Source organism: Ceratotherium simum, chromosome 10, assembly GCF_057802395.1.
Source record: "Ceratotherium simum simum isolate JZ-2026a chromosome 10, ASM5780239v1, whole genome shotgun sequence".
NCBI lineage: Eukaryota > Metazoa > Chordata > Mammalia > Perissodactyla > Rhinocerotidae > Ceratotherium > Ceratotherium simum.
This window is the reverse complement of record NC_141909.1, coordinates 60633065-60647723: the sequence shown is the minus strand read 5'-3', so window position 1 is coordinate 60647723 and position 14659 is coordinate 60633065. Positions and strand designations below refer to the sequence as shown.

The window sequence follows — 14659 nt, the reverse complement described above, 5'->3', positions numbered from 1 at the left end:
AACAATGTTGACATAGTTCATATACTAATATTAATATATACTTTAATCTTATTACTTTATGTACATGGTTTGAAAGTTGCCTGTGACCTGGGTGATAAATAGTTCTTTTTAATAGCTCTCTAGCAGTGGAGAAAGGTGAAAGCAGTGGTGTTGCTCTGCTGAAAACTACATATTATCTCAGAGACTAGGAATTTACTCAGCCTGTTCTGAGAAGGTTCCCTAAGTCTATTAAAAGGTGTGTTAGCTGACGTGGTGGCAGGAAGTGTGTGAGTGTCAGGGAGCAGAAAGAGTCAAGAAAGGGCAGAGATTGGAGTGGAGCAGGAGGAAGGGGGGCCTCAGGAGAAGAAACATGGCCAAGGAAAAGGGATACAGCAGGGTGCAAGTGGAGGCGGGGCCTGCAGGCGGGGCAGTGACGGGGGCTTGCTGTGCCCAAGAGAACGGAATGCTGGTGAGTGACTGCCCTGAAGGCAGCCTGGTTAGGGGTAGGCAAGGCTGGGTGGCTGCCTGGGACACAGTCCATAAAGGGAACCAAGATACCTCCGGAAATAAAATGAAATGAGGAAAATTGTCTTGACAAGAACTCCTGTCGGGGAGAATCCTATTTGAGGATGACAGTTAACTGTGGCACTTTTGTTTTAACAAACGGGATGTGCAGGTTTGGGAGCAGGGCTGAACTGCCTGAGACAGTAGAGGAAAGGAGCTGCAGTGCCGTCGTTCCCTAAAAGCCTCAGCCAAGCCTGAAATAAATACAGAACCAATCTAGAATCTCAGTTTGAAGAGAGGGCGGTCACCAGCCTGCTTAGGTTTTCTGTCTCCATTCAGTCCTGCCTGCCCCCTAGATTCTCCCTGAGAAAACAGGGAGGAGAGGAAGAGCCCACGCCTGGAAGTCGGGGATAGACCGAAAAGAGCAAGGGAAAGAGAGAAGGGAAGAAAGGGGAAGAGGGGAGTATGAAGAAGACAACGACTAGCGTAGGGAAGAAGAAAACTGGCAAGAACAGCAAAGAGTAAGGGGAAGGAAGGAAAAGAAAGAGAGGAAAGGGTTGGGGACAAACTCTAAGGAGAGTTGACTGGTGGGCGGAGGGAGGGGGAGTGCGGGCAGCAAACATGGACATGTGGTCAGAGTGCTGTGAAACCCACCCCAGGAGCCTTTCCCATTTCACAGGCGACAAGTCTCACCCGGGAAAACAAAATTGTACAGTGGCTGCAGATGAACCCCGCAAAAGAGTTTATCTAGAGCACATGGTGAGAGAGGCCTTGGTGCATCAGATGTGAGGAATGACATTTAACACAAAGGATGATTCCATTTCTTTCTAGCAAAGTGTCTGTGCCTAAACAACTAATATGTTTTATGTTAATAGGTACTGTAGTCCTATTTTTTTCCCTTTTCTATGAGATGACTCTTAACTGTCATGGAAACAAGTTAGTTCCTTTTGTAAAAAAACATAAGTAAGATTTCACAAATAATTATAAATATAGAACAAACTTTAATGGAGGGAAAAAGCAAATACAAATCAACATGTATTTTTGAAAATTTCCCCAAAGATTTTTCAACGTTTAATAAACTATACTTGATAATAATATCTTGCTATCATATATTCTGGTCAATTTAATTTTCTGTACAATATTGAATCAGAAAAATAAATTATGATGTTCTGATTTGTACTTCAGTGTATTTTCCATTGAACTTAAGTCCTTAAAAATCTAAATAAACAAAAAGTTTTCTAGTATGCTAACAATATTGGAAATGCCAATTTTCTGTATTTTTCCAAAATACTATGGTTAATATATAATGTAACAATGACTGTAAGTCAGCATTTTTTTTAAGTAGCTGGTTTCAAGGGGTTTTGTTGGTTAGTTGGTTGGTTGGTTTGCTTTAGTTTCAGTTTGGTTTTATTTTGGTTTAGGATTTTGTTTTTAACCTCTTAGATTTATCTTTTTTGTTTTGAGCTTCAAGATCATTGTTGCCCAGTTTAATCATTAATGTTTTAACATTATTAGTTTATGTTTTTGTCATGGTATTGTCTACAGATTGTCGTTTTCCAAGAAAGATTCCTTACAGCTACAATCTCTTTCATCCTTCCCTCCAAGAATCCACATGATAGAAGTGGTTGCTTCTATACTTAAGACTATGCAAAACTTAGTTCTGTCAAAACAAAATTGTTAGGAGGTAGGATGAAAGAGTATCTTTATAATAATTTTAAATTCTTTAAAAGTTGAACTTTATTTTTCTTTGAAATTTTTTGCTTTTTCCTTTTTGGGTAGGATCCTAGCTAGGTTTTATTTTTCCACTCAGTTATATGATCTATAATGATGCAGCAATTATATCTGTCTATGTATTATATATATATATGCTTGTTTGTATTTATATATATATGGTATAGTCCCTCTAGTTTTGTGCATACATTTATTATGTACATAAATTTGAGGGTATATCTATGAATATACAGTATATACACACTCAAGTATAAGGGTGTATGTGTGTGTGTGAGAGAGAGAGAGAGAGAGAGCAAATCATTTATTGGCTATATCCAGCATATACATGAGCTGGAGGAACTCTACCCTACCATATTTTATTTTTGTATTATTGGATTTTTGAGTTATTTCAAGTTTTTTCCCCTTGGAATTTGAAGGAGCTGCTACTAACAGAACTCCCTTCTAGTTCCTCTTTCTTTGGTATAACACTAATGTACAGTGAATGGAAAGCCTTTCCGGGAAGCGCTCCTCTGTGCAGTGCTTGCCATTGCCATCGTCACTGCGTGTGCAGGCCCTGCAGCTGTGGGAGAGTGCGGGCTTCACCCTCGAGGCTGACACCGGTTGTCATAGGTGGAGAATTCCCACAGGCACAGCAATCCACAGTGTCTGCTGCAGCCCATGGAGAGCACCCCTTTCTAACCTGGGTCAGCTCAGAAAATCACTGATACTGCTCAGGAGATTAGGGAAGGGAGTGTCTGAAAACTAGGCATCCCAAATATCCACTTAGAAAAAGATTAGGAACCCCAAATGATGCTGTGGAACTACCTTGCTCTCTCAGGGGTCCCCTGATAGAGGAACTAGTTTGAATTTTGACTTTGGACAGGCTGGGAATGAATCCCTATAGAAGGTTTTCCCGTTTTAAAATTCCAGTTCCAGAACAGTACTGAATGTCCTACTGGAAAAAAAAGTACCACATTTCCACTGATAGGCCCAAACTTGTGACAATAAGTAATATGAAATGAAATTAATAGCTAGTGTCATTATTTTTGAACTTGAAAATTATAGTGCAAAATGCTTTAAATATTTTACTTTTTATTAAAATAGAAATAGGTGGGTTTTACCGTTACTGCTGTCTTCTTTTTCTCTTGAGGTTGTGTTTTGTGTCTTCTATATGCTTTTATGAAGTTTTAATTAAATATATATTAAAGTATAAGAATTTATTTTGGAAAACTTTAAAATTCTTGTTATGTTTTTAATTAAATTCTGCATAGTACCTAGACAGGGTATTTAGCCTCTAAGCGTATAAAAGGGATTAGGTGAGGCTTGTTTTCTTTCAACATTAGGGTGAATTAAGGGTATAATTTAGGTGTGAGTTGAAGACAGTCAAATGTTCCTTTATGCTTTTGTTCAGTTTTCTGAGTGTTGTGTCTGTAATAAGATCGTGCTACTTGTCTTCAACTTTGAAAGGGTGCATTGTGCTACTTACTAACTGCACAACATCTCACAGCCAGTAACCTGAGAGCAGGACCAGCCTGAGATGGCACCACTAAATGTCATTCTTGTGCTTCCCAGCATTCTAGGCACCTCCATTTTAAAAGTGGTTAAGAAAAAACCTAAAGGTTAAAATCCTTGAAAAGCTGTTAACTTGTGAGATATAGTTTTAGGCCATTCAGAATTCTTTATTTTTTATTTTATTTATTTGTGAGGAAGATTAGCCCTGAACTAACATCCAATGCCAATCCTCCTCTTTTTGCTGGGGAAGATTGGCCCCGAGCTAACATCTATGCCATCTTCCTCTACTTTATATGGGTCGCTGCCACAACATGACTTGACAAGTGGTGCATTGGTATGCACCCGGCATCCAAACCTGCGAACCCCGGGCCACCAAAGCAGAGCACGCAAACTTAACTGCTACGCCACCAGGCCGGCCCCCAGAATTCTTTTTTTTCAAAAATGATTAGTTATTAATGACCTTTTTAAAAGATCATCATAAACTGTATTTGAATATTTATTATATCATAATCACAGTGCAGAGTTATGGCTTAAAAACATATACTGTAAACTTGTCTCAGGTGCCATTTGTTTTACTAGTTAAATTATTTCTATCATAAATCTAACAATAATATGAATTTAAAATACTTTGTTGTTTTTAACTTGAAACAAATGTGTATTTCACATCTCAAACTAAGAATGGAAATAATTTTGTGATGTAAATCAAAATATTCTTCTGAAACTTTTATATAAAAGTTTCAAATTAATGGACTGTAAGACAGATTTTAAAATTTATTAGCTATAATAATTTTGTTTCACTTGGCTGTTCTTTTTCTAGGATTTACTAACAAGACATAAAGTATTGGTAGCAGACTTCTTAGAACAAAATTATGACACTGTAAGTAGAAGTCGTTTTTAAGACTTTACCTCATTCTCTCTTCCTCTCACTCCCTCCCTCCCTCTTAGATCTCTGAGCGCTTACTCCTATTTATGATCCACAGTACAAACCAACCATACACCCAATTTATCTATTACCTGGAAGCCAGGTCATCAGGCTCCCTGACAGGCAGAAACCTTAACTGTCGAACCCGGGGGTTCAGAGTACAAGACAGACTTTAGAATCCACTTGCTTGGCTTCAAGACTCAGCTCTGCCTCTTACTAATTGTGTGACCCTGGGCAAGTTACAGCACCTAGTACAAAATGAAGATATTAATAATACCTACTTCATAGGGTTACTGTGGGAATTTAACAAGATTTAAAGTTTTTAGAGTGTACCATGGTAAGCACTCAGTGTTCGTTTTTATCGTTATTACCCTATCCATAATACCTAACTCAGAGCCATACATCTGGTGGTGTTCCATGAATGTTGAATGGACAGATACAGCCAAAAGCAGCTATGCTTTAAAAACAATAGAAGCGGCATGTTTAAGTAGAACATAGCGCAAACCTAGAAGCAAAACTTTATAAGTTCTGTTCCAGTATTGGTTCTGATGCTCTAGACCAGTGCTGTCCAGTTAGAATATAATGCAAGCCATCATGTAATTTTAAATTTCCTAGTTATCCACACATAAAGATAAAAATAAACAGATGAAATTAATTTTAATAATATTTATATGTACTTAATACAGTATATAAAAATATTTTAATGTACTATCAATATAAAAAATGAGCTATTTTACATTCTTTTTTTATGTGAGTCTTCGAAATCTGGAGTATATTTTACACTTACAGCACATGTCAATTCAGACTAGCCACATTTCGATGCTCGTTAGTCACATGTGGCCCTGTATTGGACAGCACAGCACAGCTCTAGACTGTGACTCTGAGGAGGACACTCTCTTATCATCTTCATCATCATTGTCATCATTATCCTATTGGTGGTAGCACCAACAGCAGAAGTTATTTTTTACTGAGATTTTAGGCATTCTATATGTGTTAGTTAATCTTACTCATCTTTGTTTCCTCATTAGCTAGCACAGAGCCTGACACATAACAGCAACAATGTAATCTGCTATCTTAAAAGAGTACTTTGATGCCCAAACCAAGAAGTTCTAAATGTTTACATATATATGTAAATCATTATATATATATATATATTTGTATATATATTGATTAGTGGATTTTTGGTCTTCATCCATTAAAAGCAAAAGATAATTTTATGTATATATAGTATTTATGATAGTAATGAATAAATTAAGATAAAGTATCCTTATTGGTTGAAAGCTTTTGGTATTGAATTAAAGTATATGTATTTACAAAGAGGAATGTATTTTTGATGATGACTTTGTTGCTTCATGCCTTCCCAACAGTATCAAGCAGAGAGTTGGCACATAATAGACATATAATCAATGATGGCCAACAAATACTAATAATAACCCTCAAGAAGTCTCTGAACCATTTCTACCCTAGACACAACTTGCAGTATACTCCTGGACTCTAGGAATATATGGAATACCCTACCTGTCAGTGTCCTTTATCTTCACACATCCAAATCACAGAAATTTAACTATGTCCCTCTTATTCATAAATTATGTGCTGGTCTTCCTTTGATTTAAGATTAAGAATTAGCAATATAATCATGAAATCAAAAGTGATTTTCATATTCTAAAATTATCAAGAAAATATCTGTGGGATCAATTGGAGTATTTTGATCTAAGTGTAAAACCTGAAGGGAGAATAATATTTATTGCCAGAGACATCCAAAATCTTCAAAACTAAAAGAAAATGACATATTTTTGTATTTAGGAAATGAGATGTTATTATAGTTTGGTTGTTCGGTAACCGTATATACTAGATGGAATGTTAAAGAAAGACTCATTAGGTGTTACATTTATAATAAATGAAAATGAAAGAGGGTTAAGATAGCTTATGACAAAATCTGTAGTATCTACTACTAATCTTTTCTATAGAACAAGAGGTAAATATGTTGTGCAGTAATGCTTTGCGTTCAGGGATAATACACCACAATTTGAGAGACGATGGACTCATTCTCTTTGACGCCTTATTTACCTAATTTTATGTTTGTATCTATACCACTGCTTATGTAATTTAGTAGTTTCACAGACATGGAGCCTGCGGCACTGACTGAACACTACTGTGAGAACTCATGCTCCCTCAAACATTTCATACTTCTTCAGTTTCATATTTCTTTAGCAGAAAACCATGAAGCTGGAGCACATGATATGCCTCTAAAATAATGAAACTGGCAGCTTGGGGAATCAATCATACCTTATACATGTATTTACATTTTATAGTTACAATTAAAACTTACCACAAAGTTTGATAAATTTAATGACCCATAAAATCTTCCTTGTGTTTCATGACATTTAGAATAAATAGTAAGTCCTTCATATAAAAGAGTATAATTACTGTGATTTTAATGTGAGCTACATATTTTTGTTTTTGCTTTTCACTTTCTTAATTCTTTATTGGTAATTATCACCAGTTTGCATGGCATGCCCTCATCACACATCTGTACACACATGCACACACACACCTTGCACTCAGCCCTCTGAGGACCAGGACTGTTCCACTCTCCTCAGCCCCTGAATTCTTTCTCCTTCAGTTCTCTGCTGAGCTTGCTCCTCCCATCTTAGTGATCTCTGAGTATGTCACATGTGGTGGGAGGTTGACACTGAGCTTCCCCAGCTGCTGGCACTCTGTGTTAAATTAAAGGGCCTAGGTAATGATTGATGACCAGCTTGGGAAACGGGAGCCCCAAGCAGCAGTGTCCCCCAGCTTCTGGGGAGAGTGGAAGTGCACCAGAAAGGCCAGCTGGGATTAGCATGGCCATCATGCGGCATCATGCCCCATTCCTCTACCTGTTCATGCGATGAATTTGATTCTTTTTGGGTTACCAAGTGAAGCCCTAAGTGTATTATTTTATCTTTTTCCAAATTATTCGTGGGCTAATAACTACCAGCAAGGCTACATAAACGGATTTCTTTAACATGGCATAAAATAAGTTCACTTGCAGCTCATTTAATAGATGAGTTAACACATGTTTTATTCAAAATGATTTATTGGGAAGACTCAATTACTCCATTTTCTACTCTGTTTTTAATTTGCATAACTAAAATAAAATAGAGAAGTATGTCTCTTGTATCACTTGACCTCCCTATCCCCTAGTGTCTTTGTGTGTAAACGAGGATGGTAAAATGAGGAAACCTCCCTCTGGACAGTGGTGACCAGCCTAAGGTTAAGCATATCAAGATACAAAGCATAGCAGCTGGGCTGCGCTGGCTGGGAGGTTGGGGATTTACTTCAGAAGCAAGAGAGTAAGCAAACCTAATGCACAGAAATCACTGCTGGTTTTACACTCTAATATTTATTTTCTTTTCATTAGATTTTTGAAGACTATGAGAAATTGCTTCAGTCTGAGAATTATGTGACTAAGAGACAATCTTTAAAGGTAACATCAAATTTCTTTAAGTTAGAGTCGCCATAAGTTGATATCTTATTAGTAAATGATTGGTCTATTAGTGAACAAGTGAATATAGAAAAGTTGAAGTATCCCTTTTTTTGTAACTTGAGAAATATGTTTTATGTTATGACTATACCTTATAGCAAAACAATGTAAGTATGATGCCTCAAGTATTTTGTGTTTTTTTTTGGCAAGGAAGATTTGCCCTGGGCTAACATCTGTTGCCCATCTTCCTCTTTTTGCTTGAGGAAGATTAGCCCTGAGCTAACATCTGTACCAGTCTTCCTCTATTTTGTATCTGGGTTGCTGCCACAGCATGGCTTGACAAGTGGTGTAGGTCTGCACCCAGGATCCAAACCCATGAATGCTGGGTCGCTGAAGCAGAGCGTGTGAACTTAACCACTACACTACCAGGCTGGCCCCTCAAATACTTTTTGGAAGTAACAATATAAATAAGTACACAATAAGGGGTGCGTGTGTGTAATCAAACGACATTTGCAATTTGAGATTATATCTCCTACACGACCCCTATGGAAATGCCACTCTCCCTCATCAGACAGGGAGCCCGGCAGAGTAGGGCCACATCTGTCTGTGAGTGGCCTTCTCTCCCTCAATGAAAACAGTCATTTGGCCAGGAGGAGGTGGCACAGCTCATAGGGGAGTGGGACATCAGCTAGAGCTGCATCTCCACCTTTCAGATGCCATCAGATATTCAAAAGAATGTTGTTCGAGATAGTAATTGGCTGTTTCTTGTCAAGCAATTTGTATGATGTTTAACCTTCCTAAATATCACTCTTATATTATTTTTATATGTTGGGATGATGACATCCATAGAACAATGCATTTGTTTCTAAATATTGGACACAGGTTTAAGCTAAAGCAATAAATTAAATCTATTTTCTACCACATTTTTGTCAGTTCACTTGGCCATGATTTTGTGATGGCCATGACCTGCTTTCCCCTGTGTCTGTGCCGTCACTGCTGCAGCTTTACCCCTGGGTGGAAAGGACAATGTACTATTTTCAGCCAGTCTTTCAGCACTCTTTATTGAGTTTCCCCTTGTGTAGAAACCCGTACAAGGTGATCCATGTAGAAAAAAATACCATGGGTAGGCTGCTCTCCGTGCTGGAGTCTGGAGTGATGAGACAGAGCTCCAGACAAAGGCAGTACATTAATGCAGCGTTCTCCATGTCCAGAAAGCTTATTAAAAGCAGTTGAAGATAAAGATACATCCTATTGCCACAGCCCCGTACCTAAAGAATGGAATTCTTTATTTGCAAAGAGCTCCACAAGGACAACCAAAACCAGGGGAGCTTTTCCATGTTACAAGAGATAGTCGCCCTGGGAGGGAAGTGGAAATTGGAACAGTAAACAGAGTGACAGTGCTCTGAAGGGCCAACATATAGGAAATCGCTCATAAATTTTCCAAATCCTTTTTCTTTTCAGTGGGAATCTGTCAGATACTGGACCAAAGTAGAGAGGTTCGTATGAATTAAGGTGACTGAACCAAATTGGGATCAAGAAAGCTGAGGGTCATGGACTTTAGAATTTATCCTTGTACCGTTTTCAGCAACGACAAGAACTTGTGACAGAAATTCTTCTGTGATCAACTGTCTCTAGGGCCTTAGGCACAGTTATAAAGCTGACAGTTTTTTACCCAAACATCTTCCTTCTGGGCCCTCTTCCTGCTTTTTCTGTCATGTTATCCTATCATCCCTCCCTACCCATGTGCCCAATGCCCTCATTCTCTTCTCAGGATGTCTTCAGCTGCACCTTGTCCTGTTCCCTTGTTAATATTTGTAAAATGGTTAGAGCAGAGCCTAGCACATGGTACGACCTAGATATGTTTGCTAAAAAAAATAAAAATAAATTTTATAAATATTCCTCATCGTTATCCCCAGAGTTCAGTCTGTGGAAGGTGTTTGATCTATTCTAAATAAATAATTGGGACTAGGGTATGAATTAGACTTTTTCCTACCAGGATGCATTTGCATTTGAAAATAGAAACCTGTTAATCCAGTGGATGTAGGATTAGTTCAATATGTGATACAAATTTTGGTGGGTAGCAAAGGGGAGTGAGGATGACTCATTTCTCACCACTGTCTGCTGCCACCAGCTCTCCGCCATCCAACCTCCCTTCTCCTTTTCATGCAGTTCTCCAGCTACAGACCTAGACCCTATTCCCAGTGACGTGGGCAAAGAGCAACCGAATTTGTATCTGGTATTGAAAGTCTTGTTTAAACTCTCCCTTTTCAAACTGACTGTTTCCTACTTGTTTACCAGTGCCCCAGCCCACTCATGAGGCCTCTCTCCTGTTCTTTGTTAATCCACCCAGACATACTACATTAGCTGCTATTCCTGCCTAAAATTCTTTACAGTTGAGTGTCTCACAATATTTGATTTACAGTATGGTAAAACCAAGCACTGGTTGGACAGTGAGAAAAACTCATAAAAGGCGGATAAAGCGTATCTAAGAATGCAGAAATTATTAAAATGGCTAGCAAGAGTTAGATTTTTTCGAATGCTAGATTATAGGCAGAGACATTGCTAAAATGGTCTTGTATCACTCTGTTCAAGGAAGGAGCTCATTAAATATTGTTTGCTCTTTTCTTCAATAGAAAAACATTGTTTTGGAGAACTCTGCCAGTGCACTGTTGGTTTTTCCTTTTGGGAATTAGATCTATGGGAGCATTATGTTCTGTTTGACATAACCATGTTTATATTTCTGGATTCGGTAATTTTTTGTACATAGATGTTTCATAATTTTAAGAAACAAGAAAGCTTAGATTATTATAAAAGTATACTTATTTACAGTATTCTATAAGTAATAAACTGTCTTAAAACTAGGCTATTTTTGGATTCAAAGTAGTTGCTGGTGTCTTTTGTTAATTACATTCTAAATTTTCCTGAACTATGTTGGGGTGCTTAGATTCCTGGTGTCAATAAAAAATAATTAACAGAGAAATTCCTTTCCCTCATGTGACACAGCTTAGGAATTATTTCTTATCTACTTCAGAGGGCTGGCATTTAATTACTAGGAAGAAAGATTATAATTCAAAAGAAAATTGGTGGAATTTTGGGGTTTTTTTGGGCTCTGGTCACTTTCATTAAAACACTAAGTTTTTAAAAAACTTATTATTTCTACTTACTGTGCATGGTTTTACTGTGTACTATGAAGCCTATAAAATGAAATTTAAAGAAGTAAAATATGAATTTTTTCCCATTTACTTAGTACAGTATTGCTTTATAGTGCTTTGTATTATAATGAAATCCAGCATTTTGTCATTGTCAGTGTTAATTAAAATAGATTAACATTTAATGTCTAAAAGATTCAGTGTTGTTAGTCAAGGATTTAACACAATTGATTACTTCAGAAAAGTAATGAAAATTATATTGGCAGAGGACAGATTGGATAGAATTTATATGTAGGCATCCCTGTGTAATAAAAATTGAAGTGACTTAATCTGAATCTAACTCACAAATGTCACCTCAACAAATGTTTATTGAATGTGTGTGTGTGTGCATGCGTGTGTGTGTGCATGTGTGCACATTTTAAGGGTCAATTTTTTTACATGAAATTTCTTTTTCTGAAAGACCTTTTGATATGTCTATGTGATGTGATATATATGTGTGTGCATATATGATATGTTATATGATATATTTTATAAAAATATATCTATATAGAGTCTGTATGTATATAGAAGCCATGAATACACACATATGTGTGTGTGTGTATCTTTAGAAGCTGCTTGTCAGCTTTACAACCCAGAATTTTTTTCTTTTTTAAGAGTCTGGGAGCCATCCAACTGAAATGTAAACATCTAGGAAGATAGCACTCCTATCTCCCTGTCACAGGAGAATTTAACCTTGGTGCTTCTCTCCAAGCTATAAGCATTTGCTTGTCAGTGAGATAAGAGATGGTTTGTTATTCTCTTTTTTAGTTAGATAAAGGCAATTAATTAGCTAAAACAAATTGCTCCCTCAGTGGCTGGGTGAATTTAGGATAAACTATGAAATGGTGCACAGCAAATGGCGCTGTCAAGTCTTCTTAGAGGGATAGGTTACCTTTCATCTTGAGAATATATGTATGTAATGGATTATAGCTGCTGGTCTGTATAAATAAGGTGGAATTTTATCTGTCTTAGTAATGTCATTTTTGCAGATTACCTACAGTGTTGTGCTCTGGATATGCTTATTCAATAATAGAACTTTCTTTTCTACATTTTGTGGAGAGGATTCTTTGTTGGTAGGACTTGATCTCCCCAACAATGTCCACACATATCACACAGTTAGCTTGTAAGGGATACAAACACAAGCGAGATTTGATGCATGCCCTTATGGAGCTTACATTCTAAAGAGGCTCATAAGTAACTCTGTACCACAAAGCAAAGTGAGAACAACTAGGAAAAGACAAAGAGCACAGAGGTGAGAGAGGAGATTCAGCTCAGGAGAAAAGTCAAACTCATAGAAACAGAAGGTAGAACGGTAGTTATCAGGGGTTGGGGGGTGGGGAAATGGGAGATGTTGGTCAAAGGATACAAACTTTCAGTTATCAGATGAATAAGTTCTGAGGTCTAATATACAACATGGTGACTATAGTTAATAATACTGTGTTGTATACCTGAAATTTGCTGAGGGTAGATCTTAAACATTCTCACCTCAAAAAAGGAGGGTAACTATGTGAGGTGATGGATGTGTTAATTAACTTGATTGTTGTCATTGTCTGCTTGACTTGCAAGTGTATCCTCTTTTATGTAGCATGCCATGCTGTTTCTCAAGTGACAAAATGTGTCATTACTGTATTATTTCTATCATTACTTTATTATTGTTATATATTCTTGCTGTGCTGCTAGTTCTATTTAATTTTCATGAAACTTCAGCTGTTTATACTGTTGACGCAAATAATCTGTAATCAATCTATAAATCAAAATTAAGGTGAGTTTATTATGAGCCAAATTTGAGGACCATATAGCCCGGGGCCTTCCTTCCCCAAGGAAGGAAGGGCACCAAAGAAGTGGGGTGTACAGAGTGGTTATATACCGTCAAAGAGCATGTATCACATATGATTGCAGTGTCCCTTTTATAATAGTCACGAGATTGCCCTGCCAGCACACTGATTGATGGAACACAGTAGGTATCAGGTCTGCAGTCTCAGATGGGCACAGCAGGTAGCAAGTCTGTTGTCTCGAGTTGGGTGGTCACAGGATGAGCACAGCAATCAGATCCTAGCCTAGGGAGAAATGCTTATCCTTAAGGAAATGCCAATGTGGGGGAAGTTTCATCTTTGTCTTGAGGGCATTTGTTCTTGTCTTTGAGACATGGTAAATGCTTGAAGCAGATATATAATGCAAGTTCAAAGGCCACAGGCCCTTTTGGAAAAACAAGGTCAGGCTGAATTAGTTTTACACCAAATGGCTTCCTCATATGCTCCTTTATGTCCTATGGCTTACTATTTATTTATCAATACTTAGAAGCATTTTGAAAAGGAATAAACTCCTTTATACATATGCTTAAAAAAAAGGTGCTAAATATTTCACAATGTATATGTATATCAAATCATCACTTAATATACCTTTAAATATATACAATTTTGTCAATTATACCTCGATAAAGCTGGGAAAAAATGTTTAGAGCAAAGGGAATGAAGCCACAGAGGCAGAAGAATGAGGAAGACTGATGGAGCTAAGAAAAGAAAGCAGTAGAAATGACTGGAGATCACAGAGGGCTTTGAATGCCAGGAGTTTAATTTTTTTTTCCTAAATCCATAAGAATCTAGAGATTTGTTTGTTTATCCACTCTCTGTATAAGTGGAATTAGTAACATGAATAGGGCTGATCTTCAGGAAGATTCACTTGATGTAACATGCAGAATGAATTGGAATGGGTGAAAACTGAAGGAGAGACCATTTTGCATGCTCTTGCAATAGTCCAGATGAAAGATAGTGAAGGTTTGAATGAGCATAGCAACAGTAAAAATGGAATGAAGGATGTTCGAGATGTTTAAAAACAGAAAATTGGCAAATCATGGATGTAGATTTGATGTAAGGAGCAAGGGAAAGAAAGGAGCTGAGAAGACTTCAACTTTCTCCCCTAGGGGACTGGCAGATCATGATGTCATTAACAAAGAGAAGAAAGAGAATTGTTTTTAGAGACTCTGAGTGGGATAGGCCAGGAAAGTGTTCAACTGCAGCTGCCCAATGCACAGTTAGAAATGTGGGTATAGAGTTTAGGAAAGAAGTTCAGACTAGAAATGTAGATTTGGGAGACATCTTCCTAGAGTTATAGTTCAAGCTGTGGGCATAGATGAGACTGTTGTGAGATAAAAGATAAGAGATTCAAGTATACAGCTTGGAAAATTCCTACATATATGGTACAGAAGGAAGGAGAGCCAGTAACAGAGGCAGCAAAGGAACAAGCTGCAAGAAGTAAGAAATCAGAAGAAAGCAGTAGCCTTGAAACCAAGAACAAGTAGTTTCCAGAAGAGTGTTCAGTTAGCATTAGATGCTGCAGAGATATTAAAGAGGATGAAGATTAACAGTTTACATGGTTGCT

The 14659-nt window shown here is 37.4% G+C and overlaps 1 protein-coding gene across 9 annotated transcripts in view; it reads left to right on the top strand.

The window, feature by feature from the left end:
• Positions 1 to 14659, top strand: part of CAB39L (calcium binding protein 39 like) — a 157004-nt gene that overhangs the window by 110233 nt on the left and 32112 nt on the right. For all 9 annotated transcript variants that reach the window (XM_014790000.2, XM_004433665.3, XM_014790003.2 and 6 more), the window contains 2 exons: positions 4523 to 4582; positions 8031 to 8096. In XM_014790000.2, the coding sequence (XP_014645486.1) occupies positions 4523 to 4582; positions 8031 to 8096 (126 nt within the window). The remainder of the gene's footprint in view (positions 1 to 4522; positions 4583 to 8030; positions 8097 to 14659) is intronic.